Source organism: Lemur catta, chromosome 6 (genome assembly GCF_020740605.2).
Source record: "Lemur catta isolate mLemCat1 chromosome 6, mLemCat1.pri, whole genome shotgun sequence".
NCBI lineage: Eukaryota > Metazoa > Chordata > Mammalia > Primates > Lemuridae > Lemur > Lemur catta.
In genome coordinates, this window is record NC_059133.1 from 47254990 (window position 1) to 47274195 (window position 19206).

At 41.9% G+C, this 19206-nt stretch overlaps 1 protein-coding gene across 1 annotated transcript in view; it reads right to left on the minus strand.

Moving 5' to 3' along the window:
• The window catches only part of TBC1D30 (TBC1 domain family member 30), an 84947-nt gene that overhangs the window by 30719 nt on the left and 35022 nt on the right, over positions 1-19206 (minus strand). The window contains exons 4-7 of the mRNA XM_045555153.1: positions 4575-4636; positions 3972-4037; positions 1857-1982; positions 13-198 (exon numbers count right to left, since the gene is read on the minus strand). Coding sequence (XP_045411109.1) covers positions 13-198; positions 1857-1982; positions 3972-4037; positions 4575-4636 — 440 coding nt within the window. The remainder of the gene's footprint in view (positions 1-12; positions 199-1856; positions 1983-3971; positions 4038-4574; positions 4637-19206) is intronic.

The window sequence follows — 19206 nt, forward strand, 5'->3', positions numbered from 1 at the left end:
CCTGATACTTACTTTGAGGGCATCCCCTTCATTGCCTTCCATCACTTCCAGAATTAGTGCCGCCAAGATGTTAAAGCCCTGACAGTACCCAACATTTTTGTTCCATCGGGCATAGGCCAGCAGTACCCGCTTCAACACAACCCTGTCCTGCTCAGCCTCCTGGCCACAGTAGGAACTACAGCCTGTGCGGTGAAGGTCCTAAAATGGAAGGGAAACAATATTAAAAAAAAAAAAAAAAAAAACTCTTAATACTCTCTACCAAAAAAATACTTTTAGTTATTTTTTTGCCTCACAATAGAGTCATATTATCAACATGGATTTTAGTTTTTAAAAATGTATACGCACCTTATACACACGAGTCAATGCACTTTTTTAGTTTTCTTTTTCCTAATGTTTTCTAATATGCTAAGAGAGATTTGCAAGGGGAATTTCAGGTAGGCAAATTTTCTACTTAAAGTGTTTCCAGAATTGACATAAAAACTGACTCAGAATCAGCAAAAATCACATAATTTCATACAGATTGACAGTTTTTATAATATTCCTTAGATACAATAGTCATCTCAACACATGTATTGATGTTAACATTATTTCTTTCACAAAAAATGGTATATTTAGCTATCAAAACTCTAAATACTACTAAGGAATAAAACCAGAATAGCAAAATATGCAATCTGTATTGTAGAAAGACAAAAAAAATCATTCTATCCAAATTATTTCATGAATTTGCGTAAGAAGGCCAGAAACATTTGCTGTGCTTTAGTATTTAATGAGGGCAATATCTACAATTTAATTATCATGCAGAGACTACAATTTTCAGGAGCTGAAGTCATTTTACTGACATATCATTCACTTCAGTATGAAAATAAAAGATCCTCTTAATAACATGATTGTTACCAAATGTGTACTGCATTCATTCACAAGTTAAACAGAAAGAAAATATTTCAAATATGAGATACTTCATCTGTGAAACATATTCTAAAATTTCAAATAAACAGCTGAAGTGTGGATAATGCAATGTTTTTTAGTATACAATGTAAAATTCCATAATTTTCTTAGCATTTATCTGAAACAGACCAAGTTAGATCAGAAAGTAGCTCATTTTAGTTAGTACTTCCTTCCTAAAAAAGTATCTTCAAATATGCCAAAACATTAGCCATTTTGTGGTGGCCAAAATTTGGATGAAACAACTTTCCTTTTAAAACCCCAGCTTAGCATCACACTGTAATGTACCCATATAAAATACAAAAACATGTGCTAGAACCTTACGTAAGAGGATAATACTGGGATCAAATGGAATCAGCATCCTTGGCTTCTGGCACCAGGCTCTAATCAACTGTAATAATCCCGTAGGCAAACCACAGCTACCTGCACAGCTGGCTTGAATCCTCAACCATTTGGTTTAAAGTAGACCCACCAGTTAACATAACTATCTTTATAAACTGACAGTTAAGAAACCATCAAAGACCCTAATAAGAGCCAAATGATTCTAATATGAAATATACTTAACTTTAAATTTCTCAATCAGTGACTTTTATGTAAAAATCCAGCTGGCAGCACTGACCCATGCTAAAGAAAGAAAAAAAGGAATTTCAATCTCCTATCCTGTGAGGAAGGCAAATAAAATGAATATGAATGGAAGCTCATTCACTAACATTTTCTTCTTACTGGCAACATTTAAATTTATGAAGAGTCAAGGTTCCCCATAAAAAAGCTATTAACTAATGAAATGACAAGGCATAAAATACAGATATTCAGACCATAAGGTAGAGATCATTTGATCCTCTGTCCAAAAAACATGTGGCTCTTAGAGTCTTTCTTCTATGTTGAGGATGACAGACCAAGCTCAGGGGCATTACCTTGACTATCTGAATTCCCATCGAGTCATCATCAGGATTACTCCTTTCATTGAAAGTGAAGCGCATAGTTTTGTCCCAGTCAATGGCTATACTGTGCAAATAATGATCTGCCAAGGTCAACCAAACCTAAAATATTACATAGATAAAGAAGAATGCTAAAGTAGAATACATAATTTCACCTTTATTAGAAAATAGTTATTGCATCCAACAGAAAAATGGGAATTGTTCCTAGACCAGATACAGCTCATAAGTAGAAATCTACAGGAGCCTCACTGACATTTTTGCTTTACTGAATTGCATCATGTAGGTCCTTTCATATTACTCTTTCAATAAATATTTATTGTGTTCCTACTATGTGTCAAGCAACAATCGAGGCATTAGGAATACTGTTAAGAAAATAAACCAAAAAGATTTTCAGTTTTTATTCCAGTTCATTGACTTAGCTGTATAATCTTATAAGCTTGTTTTATGTGTCTCTAAACTGCTTTCTATACTTGGGCAAGAGCCACATGGTCATTCATGGTGAATGGGCCTTTTTTCACTATGGAGTGGCCTCCACCTTTAAGTTATCCTTCCCTCCCTGTCTCTCTCTCTCTCTCTCTCTCTCTCTCTCTCTCTCTCTCTCTCTCTCTCTCTCTCTCTCTCACACACACACACACACACACACACACACACACACAAACACACACACACACACACACGCACACAAAACTGACAGATGGCCTCCCATAATGAATAACTTTTAAAAAGAGTCACTGAATATTTTTACTTCTTTTATTATCTTAACCAGAAAATCTGTTTCCGAAAGATGTGTTTCATAATGCCACTTTTAGTGTACATTTTGAGGAACCCTCAATGTTCAAATTCTAGGAGTATAAAGACTGGGTTTATAAATTAATAACCTAAGAGCACATTTCAAATTTTGGTATTTGGCCATAATTTAGCAGAAATAACATTGCTTAATATCTCTAGCCAAACTTTTCTCCTAAGCATCAGAATCATATGTCCAAATGCCCACTTGATACTTTCAACTTAGATTGCTAATAGGCATCTCAACCTTAACAGATCTGAAACCAATCACTTAACCCACCACCACACCAACTAGACAGACAGACACACAAACCTGCTCCTCCCACGTAAGTAAACAGTAACTCCACCCTCCCATCACTCAGGCCAAAATCCTGAAGTCATCCCTTTTATAGCTTATATTCAATCCAAGAGGAATTCATGTCAGCTCAGCCTTCAAAATATATCTGGAATTTGATCCCTTCTCTCCGTCTCCACTACCACCACCCTGACCCATCCTCACCAGCAGAAGACTTGCCTGAATTATTCCAAGTCTCCTACTGGTCTCCCTGCTTCTACCTTTGTTTCTCATATTCTCAAGTCAGTAGCCAGAGTGGTCCACTTGAAATGTAAATCAGATCATGTCACTTCTCTGCTCAAAACTTCCCAGTGCTTCCTATCTCACACTGAGCAAAAGCCCAAGTCCTCCTGTGGCCTGCCAGGTCCTCCATGCTCTGCTACCCCCAACCCACCACGTCCCCTCATGACCCTCTCTCCTATCGCTTCCCCCTTTCTCCCCACTTGAATAGTCCCAAGAAGCTCCCGCCTGAGGCCCGAGGGTGTTTGCACTGGCTCTTCCCTCTGTCTGGAGGGTCTTCGCCCAGGTAGCTGCATAGCTGACTTATCATCTCCTTCAGGGCCCCACCCAAATGTCACCTTGCTATTTAAAATTCCACCTACTTACCCCCTTGTTCCCAAACCCTCCTCTCATTTCTTTCTATGCTTTATTTTTATCCATGACACTTTTATTTCCTCCATTACCATCTGACATACTTTATATTTTATTCATCGTAAGCACCATGAGGACAAAAACTGTGGTCTGTTTTTGGGTTTTGTTTTTTGTTTTTTTTTTTCCACTGCTGTACCCCTAGCACAAAGAACAGCACCTGGCACAAAACAGATAATCAGTAAATACTTATTGCATGAATGAATAATGAAGAGACAGGTTTTAAGTTTCTACATCTACAATATACTTTTTGACATTTCAGAGGCTTTCAAAGAGGACAGAGTGATGGTCCTTTTGTGTTCTGGCCCTATGAATCCTCTTACCTTTCTCCTCCATTCCTTTGGTATTCCTGTGGATAGTCTGGCAACAGCCTTGAGAGCGTCATACCACTAGGAACAAACAAGAAGTATCAGGGAAGTGATAACATTGACCTGGATGAGCACTTTTCGAACTTTTTCCATCTTGACATCCATAGAGTATAACAAAATTTGAACTGCCCATTGGGAGTAACAGCTAAAGCTTCTTTCAGCCAGAAGTAGTTGGTGTGGGGCTATTACTGCCCCAAGTCCCACCCTTAGACACCCTGAACATACCTGTGACCCATGTGCAGCACACACAAAGTGGTTGGGAAGCTCTGATTCAGAAACCATAACACGTATTAGGGGTTCAGAATAATAGACATTTGGTTTTTTAAATTTTTTTTACATATGTACCATTAATAGAAAGTACAAAATTTTTCATTGCAAGTATAAACCCAGGCCACTTGTAGCTCAAAAGTTATTTTATCTGAAATACATTTTCAAAAGTGACTCATCTTCATATGCATATCAAAAAACATGCTAATATTACCATCTTGAGACTATATCTCCACACACCCTGTTGGTACCCCTAAAGAAGAATGTTTTCAAAACCAAAAGTAAAGTTACCTGCTGAAAACCATTTTGACCTAAAGATGGCTCGAGAGTGAACTTCAATTTTGTATCAACTCCTAAAAAATAAATAAATAAATAAATAAATAAATAAATGTTACTTTTTGAGACTACAAGTTATTATCAAAAATAAAAAAATGTGATTCTACTGTATCATCATAAATTTTTCTAAAACTTTTTTTTACTAAATTTTAGTCAGTTTTGTTAAAAGAAAAAGGATATTGATTTTTATTTATTTTTTTTTGAGACAGAGTCTCACTTTGTTGCCCTGGCTAGAGTGAGTGCCGTGGGGTCAGCCTAGCTCACAGCAACCTCAAACTCCTGGGCTCAGGCAATCCTCCTGCCTCAGCCTCCCGAGTAGCTGGGACTACAGGCATGCGCCACCATGCCCGGCTAATTTTTTCTATATACATTTTTAGTTGTCCAGATAATTTTTATTTCTATTTTTAGTAGAGACGGGGTCTCGCTCAGGCTGGTCTCGAACTCCTGACCTCGAGCAATCCACCCGCCTCGGCATCCCAGAGGGCTAGGATTACACGCGTGAGCCACTGCGCTCAGCCAGGATATTGATTTTTAAAATGGGAAACCACCCCATGGCAATAGCTTATCACACAGGATGCTGGTTTCCACAGCTGCCTGGAGTAGTGCAAAAACCAAAAATGACACCACAGGCTTGGAGTCACACACATCTTCATTCAACTTTGGTTCCTAGACTCAAACAAATTACTTAGCCTGCCAGCCTCAACTCCTATTTTTTAAAGAGACAGGGTCTCACTATGTTGCCCAAGTTGGAGCACAGTGGTTATTGACAGGTGCGATCATAGCACACTGCAGCCTTGAACTCCTGGCCTGAACCTCCTGAGCAGCTGGGACTACAGGCCTGCACCACCATGCCAGGCTTCAATTCTTTTATCTTTAAAATGAGAATAATAACGTCTGCCTCAGAGGATTGTTGTGATGATTAACTACAAATCACCTAGCATAGTGTAATTAATATTTGTGAAATTTAGGAAGAGAATTCTCTTACAGAGTTTGTTTTTCTAGGACACTTGCATGGACTAATACTAAGGAAATTTCAATGGAGTATCAAAAGCTATAAAATAATATCACTGACTTCCCTCTTACGGGATGATCATTATAACAATTCCATGTGGAAATGTTCATATATTTTAAATTCTATGTTGATATACTTATTCATTGAAGATAAAACAGTGTGTTTATTATAGACTACAAACTAAAAATAGAACTGAACTTCAAGTAATCTGCAACTTTAGATAAACTTCTTCAACTCCAATCCCAAATCTACAGAAGTAAATGGGAAAATATATAAAGACTTTGTATTTAATATTTATATTGGGCTTTTATTCAGAATTCCATATTAGAATTATGTGTTGTTATCCAAGTGAAAATACATGACAATTTTTATTCCTGCTTAAATTCTATTTAAAAAATCAAATCTGAAAATGCTATACTTTTTCTATAACTTCACAATCAATGAAATGACATTTTAAGTCACTTTTTAAAAGACATTGTTCAAAAGTTCAAGAAGAAATACCAAACATTATCAATAACATTCAGTTTCTTGCTAAGGTCAAATGATGACCTTTTTGCTTTTAAGACTGTTGATTGCAGATTAGGTATATTGAAAACCTCTCCACAACTTCCACTGCTTAGGGGTTCGTATGGATACAAACAATCTTCAAAATTCATAAGAAAATAATAGTAAAGTAGACTGATCTTTTTACAGAAATATATATATGGAGTCAAGAAGCTGGAAAGAGATGTATCGGACTTGCCCAAGCCCACAACAGTATGCAGATGCCCTTCTTGAAGCCCTGGAAGAACGCCGTGAATACACGAGTTGGGTCCTACATTTCTAAAGTCAAGCTGTTGAGAATTCCAAGCATCCAATCAATGCCTTGATTTTTTTTTTCAAAGCTTCAGCGTCAAAACCATACTCTGCTTTGATAGACAAGATTTTATTCTCCAAAGGAATATTAAGTACCCCACGGATCCTCATCTCTCTGAGATGGTTTAATGAAGTGCTACCCCAGTGCAGAGCGGTGATACAGGGGTGCCTCCAGCTACAGTGCTAGATTTAAGGCATTAAAACAAGACCTGTTGTGAGGTTGCTGTCCAGACGCAGAGTGCTGAATGGAGGAGCGCAGAATCATGACGCTTGCTTTATTATAACAAAGACCAGGAGATTTGGTCCCGCGCCGATTTACTCTTGCTGCACTTAAAAGCCCCCGATTGCCTGTATGTATGACGGAATATGCTCCACTGACTTTCTCAGAGCACCTGGGGGGAGTCACGCCTATTGACTTCCCGCGTGGAAGCCCAGCTGGGGTTAGTTAGCCAAAACCACAACTATCCTCTCATGATCAAAAATGAGTAAGAGGATTTAACTGGGATTGACCATTTCACCGTCTGCATGCAAAAGCTTAAACCAGGTCATTTTCACCCCCTCTTCTTCTAACTTGAATAAGGGAGGGGAGAAGGTTTATGTTTCATCTGATAATCACAGCTGTTCCGGATTCAGAAATACAAAACACTTTTAATGTGGGAAGCAGATTAAAAAAAAAAAGTAAAGGAAGACGGTGAACAAATACTACAGCCTCTGCAACTAGATACTTCCTAGGGGAGAAAAACAAAGGAACCACGAGGTTCGGAAAGGCAGCGACGCGTTCCACCCTTCGGGACTCAGTGCCTGGGCCGACTCTCCTGCAGCTCTATGATAGCAAGTCCCCAAAGGCACTGGGAGGCGGGGATTGGGGACGACGAACCCGCCTGGAGCCCAGCTGGCGCCACTCCAGGGACAGGTGAGCACAGCCGGCTTCCTCTGCGGCCATCCCCCGCCAGAAACCTCCGTGCCCAGGAGCCAGCGCCAGGGCCGGGCTCTCCAAACCCCGGGGAGGGATGCCGGGTGGTGGAGCTAGCGCGGAGTTATGCAGCCTGGAGAAGCAGGGACATGTAAACACAGGCTGTTGGCAGAAAAGGCCTGGCCTAGCACCGCCAGACGGGCTCCCGGACCTCACCTATAGAAAGGATCGCCTGCCAGCTCCCCACCTGGACACACAAACTAGAGGCTCCAGTGCGAGCTGACCCCGGCACTCACGCCGCAGGGACTCTCCGGAAAATACACCCGATTTTTGCCTTCGCAGCCGCTGCCTTCCCCTCCGACCTCTAGTGTCAAACCTGTGCCTGTCTCCGCCCCCCACACCTCTTTCAAGGTCTGGCTTCCCGCGAGCCCGCAGCACAATGGGTGGCGCGGCTCTGACGGCCGGGGCAGCCGCCCGCACTTCCCCGGCGCGCGGACAAGGCCGAGCGCACAGGCCGCGGGGTGGGCGTCGGCGAGCAGCGGGCGGGGCAGCCGGTGCTCCGCGCCTCGGGAGGCCGCCGTCCCCGCCCAGGCCCTCGTCCGCGCGCTTTGCCCTCCCCGGCCGACCGAGCCCCGCCGGCAACAAGCCGCGGTGGCCCGCACCCGGCGGCGTGCGGGCGCTCCCCGGCCTAGGCGGACGGAGCCCGGCTGAGGCAGAGGCGCAAGCAGCAGCAGCTCCGGGGCGCCGAGCTACTTTGCAGCGCCCCGCCTGCCGCCCCGGGTCCTCACCCGGCTCCAGGGTGCAGAGCAGCCGGGGCGCGGTCCGGGAAATGCAGCTGCGCTTCTTGAGCACATTGCTCAGGATGGTGCCCACGCCGCCGCCACCCTGCCGCTTCAGGCATCTTCCCCCGCGCCTCAGAGAGCTGGTCAGCTTGTCCTGCCGCATCCGAGAGCGCCCCGGGCTCCGGCGCGGCCACCGTCCGCCTCGGTCCCCGCTGCCCCACCGGCCTAACGGCTTCGCTCAGGGGCTCGGCGGACGAGCGCAGGCGAGGGTCCCTCGGGAGCAGCGAGAGTACAGCCGGTGCTGAGGGTCCAGGGGACCTGCGGGACACCGCGGGAGCCGCCGAGCGCAGGGGAGCCAGCGGCATCTGCAGTGCGGAGCCCGCACGGCGGAGGCAGGCGAGGGCTCGGGGCGGGCAGGGCGGGCGGGAGCGAGCGCGCGGGAGACGGAGGCGGCGCTCCCGCCCCCAATGCCGGCACCGCCGTGCGCAGGCGGGGCGCCCGAGCCCTGGCGGGGAGCCGGCGGGGAGCAACTGCTCGGGGACCAGAACCGGCGGCGGAGACTTCCGCGCTTCTCCCAGGGGCTGGGAGGGGCTGGAGGGGGCACCAAAGGGCGCAAGATGCAACTGCCCACCTCATCCGAGCAGCCTGGGAAGGGACCACCAACCCGCCGCAGGACGAACGTGGTAGACGGTGAAGCACAAGAGTCATCCCCAATTGCGTTGAACTCTTTTCCTGGTGGCTTAGGGAGGCGTGGAGAGCATGAAAAACAATTTTTAATGGTGGTTTCTCTTAGAGAAGTGGGCTTCAAGAAAAGATTATCCCTATTTAAAAGTTTTAAAAGGAAGTGTTTCCTCATCTCTCCAGCCAGACTTCAGTGGTTCTGAACTATTAGCCAGCATTAGTTTTAAAAAAAAAAAAACTCAAACTACGATATTCACCAGTAGAGCATTTTTTAAAATTTCAATAGATTTAAAGGTACAAGTGGTTTTTGGTTACACGGATGAACTGTATCGTGGTGAAGTCCGGGCTTTTAGTGTACCCATCACCAGAGTACACTGTACCCAATAGGTAATTTCTCCTCCCTCCCCCTTTCTCAGTCTCCAGTGTCCATTATTACCACTCTGGGTGACCACGTGTACCATGGCTTAGCTCCTACTTATAAGTGAGAACATGCAGTATTTTCACCAATGGACTATTTACCATAAAAATGAACGAGGAAGGAAAGGGTGTGGGGGATATAAAGATACTCGTGTGTGCTAATATTTATAAATAGAAACACTAGATAGAGAAACCAAAAACTATTTTTTAAAAAAGGTACAGAAGAGGGAACAGCATAGAGGAGACAGGAATGAAAAATGGAGACTTCTCTTGGTGTGCCTTCTATAGTTTTGATTTTGGAATAACATGTTATACTAATAAGTTAAATTTTAAAAGCCAGGCATGGTGGCACATGCCTGTAGTCCCAGCTACTTGGGAGGCTGGGGTAGGAGGATCACTTGAGCCCAGGAGCTCAAGGTTGCAGTGATCTAGGATCAGGCCACTGGGCAACACAATGAGACCCTATCTCAAAAAAAAAGAAAACACACACAAAAAAACCACCACATATCCACTAAATAGGTTTAGAAGTAGGGCCAACTCAGCAACAATGAAAACCCCCAGACCCAGGTTGTGAAGACCATTCTCCACTAAAAGGATCAAAAAGCTCCTTTGAGGAGTGACTGATTCCAGGTCTGGGCCAGAAAAAGTACAAGTGTGAAACATCCTGATGAACTCAAAAAGGAAAGAAGTGCTCCAGGAATAATGGGGTTACGTCAAAAGGATACAAGAGCCACTAAATATGCTCCTTCCTATTGGCCAAAGATGAATCTGAACATCAAAAACAATGGCTGCTATGGATTGAAAAAATATTGAATATTTTTAAAATGCTTTCATAATGATATTCTGAACAAGACAGAAAAAGAAGTCATTCCCACAACTCTGGCACACTTATTTTGTAATCAATACATTCTGGGCTTTGTGACATGCCCCCAGAATTTAAGGACAACATCAGAAATGGTACAACTCTAAGAATGAACTAAGAGTCTGTTAAAATGAGATGAGTCATCTGCAAAAGTAAACCAGGCTGATAAAGGATATGTAAGCTATTCAGTTGTAGCTGCCTGAGGTAAAGAAACTTTGAAAAAGGCAGTACTCTTTGAAAAAGGCATCGCATTAGAAGATGAAATCATTGTCTAATCTGGTTATGATTAACTGTTTAGCTTGCATCTCCTAACCTTTTGCACCAAACTCAGAAAATCTATGCTCTATCATCAGCCTGATACTTTTACAGTTTTCTCTTAATTTTAATAAGAAATTCATTGCTGTTCCGACCTATCTCAGCTGTGCCGAGAACAAAAGGAAGATGTCTGATGTTTGCCTTTGTCTGGCAGAGTTTTTAGAGGGCGCCACAAAATGCCCCTGGAGTTGATGATGGTGGTGAACACCCAAGATGAAAGGGAGAGAACTGGCAGGAGAGGGGAAATCCAGGAGAACAAGCTGGTAACTGCATGCACAGTCTCGTCTTCCAGAGCTCTCATCTGCTCAAACCTTAGAGGGTTTTGTGTTCTATTTTAACAAGAGAGGCTATTCACACTCAGTTTCTAGCACTGGGCCAGCCAAGAGGAGAAGCAATTGGCTCTGCTCTACAACAAAGCCTTTGGAGCAGGGAGAATATCCAGCTCCTGGGGCTGTAGGACACATGCCACTCAGACTAACCACCTCCCTCTGGCTCTGACGCCATGCTCGGCAAGCAAACTTCTGATTGCCATTTGGCTTCCCATATATATTTTGCTGCAGAGGAGAAAAGGTACTGACCAGTTAACAGCAGTCAACACTCCTGACTTCACTCAATGCTCAGTAAGCTAAAGAAATCAAATTCCAGACTTCTGAAGCTGAAGTCTAGACCCTAGACTGCCAACTCACCCATGTGTCAGGGCTGACAAAAAGACCTCTCTCTGAAATTTTTTAATACTTTTCTTACTAATTAATAGTAAGGAGCTTGTTCACTTTCAAAAGCAACACTCAATTTCACCTCCTTTAGATTTATTACAAATCTAAATCTGTTTTTTAAAAAATATTTAAGAGTTTCTACTATTATGGCAATAAGTAGCGAAGGAATTAATATTATTTTGTTTACAGGAGAGAAAAGGCAGGACTGCCAATTTCTATAGCAAACAGATAATTAAATGAGCACTAAAATACAATCCTCTAAAAGCAGCCATGGCACAAACCTACTATTATATTTATTGTGTGACTCATAGCTTCTTATTTCATGTCTGGAATATTGTTTTCCAAAAGCAAAAGATGTTATCTGAATTCAACTTACAGAGGAAGCAAGCCAGCATGGACTTTGCCCGAGGATGTCAGCAGCCAGGCCAATTTACCATCACTCATTACTAATTGAGGGATCTTTATTTAATCAAATAATATCCGTGAATTCACGTTTGGACAAACTGTACATTGGCACAGTCCAGAAGAGTTACAATTTAAGCTGAATTTGGAGAAAGGAAGGCCCAGTGAAAACTTCGCATTGGATGAGAAACTGTTATTTGGATTCAAAATGAGGGCTTTTTTTTTTTTTTTTATATATATTTTTTTTATTTCAGCTCATCATGGGGGTACATAAGTTTAGGTTATATACATTTTCCATGTCCCACCCATCCCCCCGAGTCAGAGTCCCAAGCGCGTCCGTTCTCATTCTCCCGACAGTGCACCTGGCACTCATCATGTAGTCATACCTCCATCCCCTCCCCCCCCCCCACCTCCCCGGGTCTGCATCTTCAAGCATGACCATTCCCCAGAGGGTGTGCAACACACTCATCATGTAGGCATACACCCATCCCCTCTCCCCACCCCCCATCCCAGTCTGATATCCAATTGGTATCCTTCCCTGATGTACATTTAGGTGATGATCAGGGAAACCAGTTTTCTGGTGAGTACATGTGATGCTTGTTTTTCCATTCTTTGGATACTTCACTTAGTATAATGGGTTCCAGCTCTCTCCAGGAGAACCAAAGAGATGTCGTATCATTGTTATTTCTTATAGCTGAGTAGTACTCCATGGTATACATATACCACAGTTTACTAATCCATTCGTGGATTGATGGGCACTTGGGTTGTTTCCACATCCTTGCGATTGTAAATTGTGCTGAGGGCTTTGAGGAAATGCTCTGAATGTCTCTGAGCCAATACCCACAGGACATCCCCTCAGTTGCAAGCCCCCAGGCTAAAACAAAACATTATGGACCATTTGGCATTCCCTGCATCTTCAGGCCTACGAGCTGGGAGTGAGGCTTCCTTGAAAGCAAACTTTTTCTTTAACGAGAGAAGGGGGAAGAAGTCAGAAGGAAAAGAAAGCCCAACATAACGAATACAAGCTATGTCCCACGGGGCTTCCAGAAGGGAAACAAGTCTGAGACTTTTGTGATTTCCTAATACTGCTATTTTTGTTTAACAGTGAAATCTTAAAATAAAAAGGGCCTACGTGCTTATCTTCAGGGACTGAGCAGAACTAGCGGTGGTGATTACCAAGAGAAAAAGCTCCAGAAGCCTGCTGCGAGGAGAGACACAAACCACTGCTCCACGGAAGTGGGCCTGGAACTCATCCTCCCAGCCCAGCGCTCCCTGCCAGGTGTCCACGAGCACACGCATCTCTGAGGGTCCGAAGAGATCTTACCAGAGCACCAGATCTAATGCTATCGCCCACTGGGCAGGAAATGGGGACATTTTGCACTTGCGCTAATAAAAAGGGTGGGGCTCTGGTGGCATATCCCTGCCCCACTCTCCCCATAGTTTTTGAAGGTCTGTGAACAGCTCCTCAATAGTAAAGAGTGACAGCTCCTAAAGGGACAGGATCCATGGCCAGTTCCATAAGAAGTTAACACTCTCCTCAGACCCACCTAGGAGCAGGGCCTTAATAAGTTGTTCCTTCAACTCACTGCCATAACTGCTTTCCCCTCAAGAAAAAGACACAGAAGCAGGGCAGCAGGAAGAAATTGGGGAGGAAGAAAAAAACTTTACAATTATATGACATCACATTACATACACGGGACATTGTATTTGCTTTTTATATGATTTTCTTAGTCATAACAAGTTCTCCATTTAAACACAGACATACTTTAAGACAATCAGGTGTGGCTTTCGTATTTTGTTAATTTCAGAGAAAGGACTCTGTCAAGCATGGAACAGAGGGGCTTTAAAATTCCAATACCAAATCACACTCACAATGCCATACTGGAAATGTACTTAACACCCTGCAGCCAGATCCACGTAACCTCAGACACATAACTAACCAAAGATTTTAGAAATCACATTATTTTTTCTTGTCCTGTTATTTTCTGTGAAGTATTTTCTTGCTTCAAAATGACTGAAATTGATTCACTACCACTTGAGCTAGGTTTATGTTAACCTATAAAAACATCTTTGTATTTCTTTTATTCATTCATTCACTCATGAAAAAAATGTATTGATCAGCTGCTGTGGGAAAGGCACTATACTCAGACCTATGAGAAATAAAAGTATGAACACAGTACATGCCCTACCCTCAAAGAGCTTACTGTTTACTGAGTGGATAGTGTTAAGGACAGTGTGAAAGTTCCTTTAAAATACTGTGCAAATACCCAGAGAGATACCATTATCTCTGAGTATTGTATGTTCCAGTGTTTTCCCAGAGCTTAAATTCATTGAGCTATTAAATTTCACCTGAAAACATGCCAAGAACAAAGCTTATTTGTGCTTTTTCTTATAATTATGGTATTTAGCTCTTTACTTCCATAGCAAGAGTGGAGCTGGTAGACAGACTCATCACTGTAGAGGACAAAATCGTTGTTTATCCTGGTCATGATTAATCATTTAGGTGAGATTCCCCAACCTTTTACAGCAAGCCATTCTAGGAGTCCTTTGATCCAGTTGAGGGATACAAAAGGAGAAGTTTCTCATATCTACTAAGGTAGATCAGTTTGGCTTAGAAATATATGAGGTCTTGGAGTTCTACTCAGCTATAAGAAATAATGGTGATATACCACCTCTTGTATTTTCCTGGATAGAACTGGAACCCATTCTACTAAGTGAAGTATCCCAAGATTGGAAAAATAAGCATCACATGTACTCACCATCAAATTGGTTTCACTGATCATCACTTAAGAGCACATTTAGGAACAACATTAATCGGGTGTCGGGCAGATGGAGGGGAGGGGATGGGTGTATACATACATAATGAGTGCAATGCGCACTGTCTAGGGGATGGACACGCTTGAAACTCTGATGGGGGGGCCAAGGGCAATATACGTAACCTAAACTTTTGTACCCCCATAATATGCTGAAATAAAACAATAGATAAATAAAAGAACTATATGAGGTCTGTCTGGAAACTATCCAGCCATGTAAAATGAAAAATAGAGACATTTGTTGAAGAAGATACAAGAAACATTGTACACAGGACAATGACACTGCAGTCCTCTTCAAAATAGGCACCTTCGGACCTCACACATTTCTCCGAGTGTCTCTTCACCTAACCTGTACACATTCAACGTTCTCAAGTATTCTGCTTTTTGCAGGCCTTCCAGAACATGGATCACTTTCAACAGATTCTCGACCATCTTTGAAGTGTTTGTGGCACACTTTTATTTGTGCTGCACTCATTGCATCGTCCCTGAAAGCCTTCTGAGTCATCCAAATAGTTTCCACGGAGGAATGTTCAAGCTTAACACAAAATTTGATGCAGATTCGTTCCTCTACTGGCTCAGTCATTTTGCATGCAACAGCCACACAGTACACAAGCTCACTCAATGAAGTCTAGCGCCCCACTGACTAGTACAGTGAAGGCATCATTGTTCACACATGCGCATCCCAGTCCACTCGGTTACGGGTGAATCACAGGGGAATAAACATAAAGGGATTTCAAATCATGTAATGAACTCTATTAAAAGGAAGGTGCAACTCTCCTGAATTACACAGGTGACAGATATTTGGGGATAAGAGAAATTTTACAGTATTCCAGTCACTTTAGGGCTCAGCATTTCAAAAGGTAGAATATCTACTTTTTATCTTTACTGTCATAAACATACAGGAATCCACCACTAATGGTGGACCTTGCTGATGGTCAAATTTATGTTCTCATTTTCAAAAGTTAACCTAAAATTTTGGTAAGAGAGAAAAACACCTAAGGAAGCAGATAGCTCTTAATAAATACACTTTCACTATTCTCCTCTCCTAGAAGCAGTGCAGGTGTGGCCTATTATACTCATGTACTTAATATAGCACTGCTGGCACCTTTAATTACAACTGTCTTTAGTCCATGCTCATGACACAGCATCACTTGGCAGTACATCATCAGTCTGGCCTAATGCCAGCATCAATCAGCTATGCAAGCTCCTAGGGAGGGAATAGATTATGTCTTTTTAAAAAAATTACTTCTGGTTTCTCTCAATTTTAAGCCTTCTTTTTGATGCTTGAAAACTAAGTACCACAATGTATTTTAGGAAAATGCAAAATAATTTTTTAGCACAGGGACTAGTACATAGTGGGCACTCAGTAAATGTCTTTTTAATTGTATCTATGGCACACAAAGAATATCAGATTGGGACCCTGCTGATTTGACTTTTAAAAATGGGAACTGCCTTAACACCTGTATTTCTATATGCTGTATTTCTCACCACCCCAACACCTGATTCATTCATGCCCTTTTATTATTATTTATAGGCAGACTTTTTCCTCTCAATTGATCATGAACTTCATTGTTTTATCTCTCCCCTCCCCTGCCTGCAGCTAGCATGAGGCTCTGTACACATTTGACACTTAGCACATGAACATTAAAAAGAAATAAAACCATGAACTCATCATATCAAGAAGAAAGCCACCCTTCCCACTCCCTGAAAAAGGACTTTTTTATCCAACTCCAATAATAATTAGCAGATGTATTTATAAATAGTTATTTTGACTAACATTTGTACAATGTACAAAAAAATCCACAAATACTATTCTTAGTCTCCCTGACAAGTTTCCAAAATATGTGAAACTCAAATATTACATATTTGCTCTATTCATCAGATGAAATGCTCTTGAAATTCTAGGTATAATGGCAGTCAGCATAGGATAATAGCTAAAAAAAAAAATCACAGACTCTAGAACCAGCTGCCTGGGTATGAAACCTGGCTCCACCACTCAGTAGCATGTAACTTGGGCAAGTTAATTGTCTCAGTTTCCTCACCCAGAAAATGGGACAGCCAAAGTGCCTACGTCATAGAGGTTATTCTCAGGGGCAAAGGATACAGGTAAAGCACTTGCCATAGTGCCTGGCACACAGTAAGCTCTATGTACAAATATTACTTATTCCATCAGTAACATACAGTAAAAAGGCACTTAGAATATTTTCAAGACATTTCAAACTTATATGACAACATTGTCATAGATTACAATAGATGACATAGATGACAACAATGCCATCAGGTCACTCGAGCTTCTTTGCTCTTTAATTATGTTACCAGCCAATTTGGCCTAGAGATCTAGTGCAAAACCACTCCAGGAAGCCCATAAAAAGGAACATCTATTTAAATTGACAAATTGCTCATATTTTTCATCATCTTGATTTTTTTAACATGTTACTTAAAGATAATGGGCCACAATGGAGACGAACCAGCCCTTTCCTGCTCTTCATAAATTAATAAAGCATTAATTACCCAACGGTCATGGACTTTGCAAGATCACTGCAAGCAAGAAATCAACCCTTCATAGCAAAGTTTAGGTGTGCAATTTCTTCTCAGTCTTCCTATTCCTCCAATAGTATAGCTTTTTAAATAATGCATGCAATTTTCTAAAATTTGGTTCAACCATTTTATTTTTAAAAGTTTACCAAATGCAATCCACTGTTTATTAGGAAGTTCTGGTCTTTGAATACATTTTCATTATTTGCAATATAAATAAGTTTTACAGTGTATTTTACATTCCAACATCCATTAACATCAATTCCTCAAGTTGGGGCTTGCAAATATACCCTAGAAAGAGAAATATCTTGTCCAAAAAATCATTTTTATAAGCTTGTTGATTTATCAGGACTATGTTTTCTAATGGAAATGCACAAATAAAGGATAGAAGGAGGATAACTAGTAACAACTACCTCATACCAATTGTTTACTATAGATCAGGCACTGGACAAGGTGCTTTAACTAATTATCTTGTTTAACCCAACAAGATAGATATTATTTCCCAAGAAATGGGCAGTAAAAGGAGAGTGTACGCATATATTATTGGGGTAATTTTTTGCTAGGCATAGGAAAAAATGACTAAAGGAAAATATAGTTGTATAAATATAAGGAGTTAATTCTGGGTAGTGGGGATATGGGAAATTATTACATTTTTGCTTGTACTTTTCTGATTTTTTTAATTCTAGAAGGAAAGAAGAAAGAAAGGAATGAACAAACCAAGAGGTTAAATAACTTTCCCAAGATCATGCAACTAATAAGTGGTGAAGTTGGGATTTGAACCCAGGTCCATCTCACTCTAAAGCCACATTCTCTCCAAGCCAGTAAAATATAACCAGATTTTTTTTTTAGAGACAGGGTTTTGCTATGTTGCCCAGGCTAGATTCGAACTCTTGTGCTCAAGTGATCCTACCACCTCAGCCTCCCAAGTAGCTGGGATTATAGGCATGTGCCCCATGCCCAGCCAGATATTTTTGATCTGAGCAGGATGAAAACATTTTGGAAATTCTGAAAGTAGACTTGTTCACAGCCCCATTGATGTTACCAACTGAATGAAATGTCCACCATTTCCAAAAACTTCTCTTACATCATTTACCTACTGATATAAACAAGGTACTGGTAGAAATAACAAAACAAGCAGCATCAAGAAGGTCAGCCTAGCACTACTAGTTAACAAAAAAAAAAATTCCATGATACCAGGCAAACGATTTCTTAGGTGAAGACTGCAAAGATTGGCAAGATTGGCTGTATGTCATATGACACCCTGGTGGGGCATGCAGTTGTCAGTCAGGGCACACAGAGAGATAGGGCTTGGTGGACACCTCATGGGGCACTCCTCCTTTCTCCATCAACTCAGCCTGTAAAACCCATTCAGAAGAAATCTGGGCCCATTGAAGTTCTCCAAGAAACTGCAGACATGATTTGTCCCTAAAAATAATTTGCCAAATGTGAAAAAGGAAACAGGAAGCTGCTTAGCTGAGAAAGCAACAAACCAAAGACCCTCTGCATAGAGAGAAAATGTAAAATGATGCAGACTCAGAGTATAATTGGTCTTGAATAATTTTTGCGCCATTGTTGTGTTCCCTCTTGTGCAGGGAGCAGCTGTCATAATCACTGTCTCAGAGTTAAGATAACTTTTGAGATGATTCAAAGCAAATTTCCCAAAGTTTTTAAAAAAGTGTTAACAACTCTTGCAACATATTACACTCACTAGAAAAAATCTCATTAACCACTTACTGATGTTGAAGTGTTTTGTTTTTTTTTTTTTTGAGACAGAGTGTCGCTTTGTTGCCCTGGCTAGAGTGAGTGCCGTGGCGTCAGCCTAGCTCACAGCAACCTCAGACTCCTGGGCTTAAGCAATCCTACTGCCTCAGCCTCCCGAGAAGCTGGGACTACAGGCATGCGCCACCATGCCCGGCTAATTTTTTTTTCTATATATATTTTAGTTGGCCAGATAGTTTCTTTCTATTTTTAGTAGAGACGGGGTCTCGCTCTTGCTCAGGCTGGTCTCTAACTCCTGACCTCGAGCGATCCACCCACCTCGGCCTCCCAGAGTGCTAGGATTACAGGCGTGAGCCACCGCGCCCAGCCTGATGTTGAAGTTTTGATGGAGTCAACACTTCAGATGTTCCCTTGCTGTGTGTCCAACACTTGCATTACAAAATCTGGTGTACAATTTGATTCAAAATGAACTTTGATCAGAAAGGAATGTTCAGAATGCCTCCTCCATCCTGCCTGAACATCCAGGTGGGTTGGGATGACATAGAGAAATGCTATAGGCAACAAATTT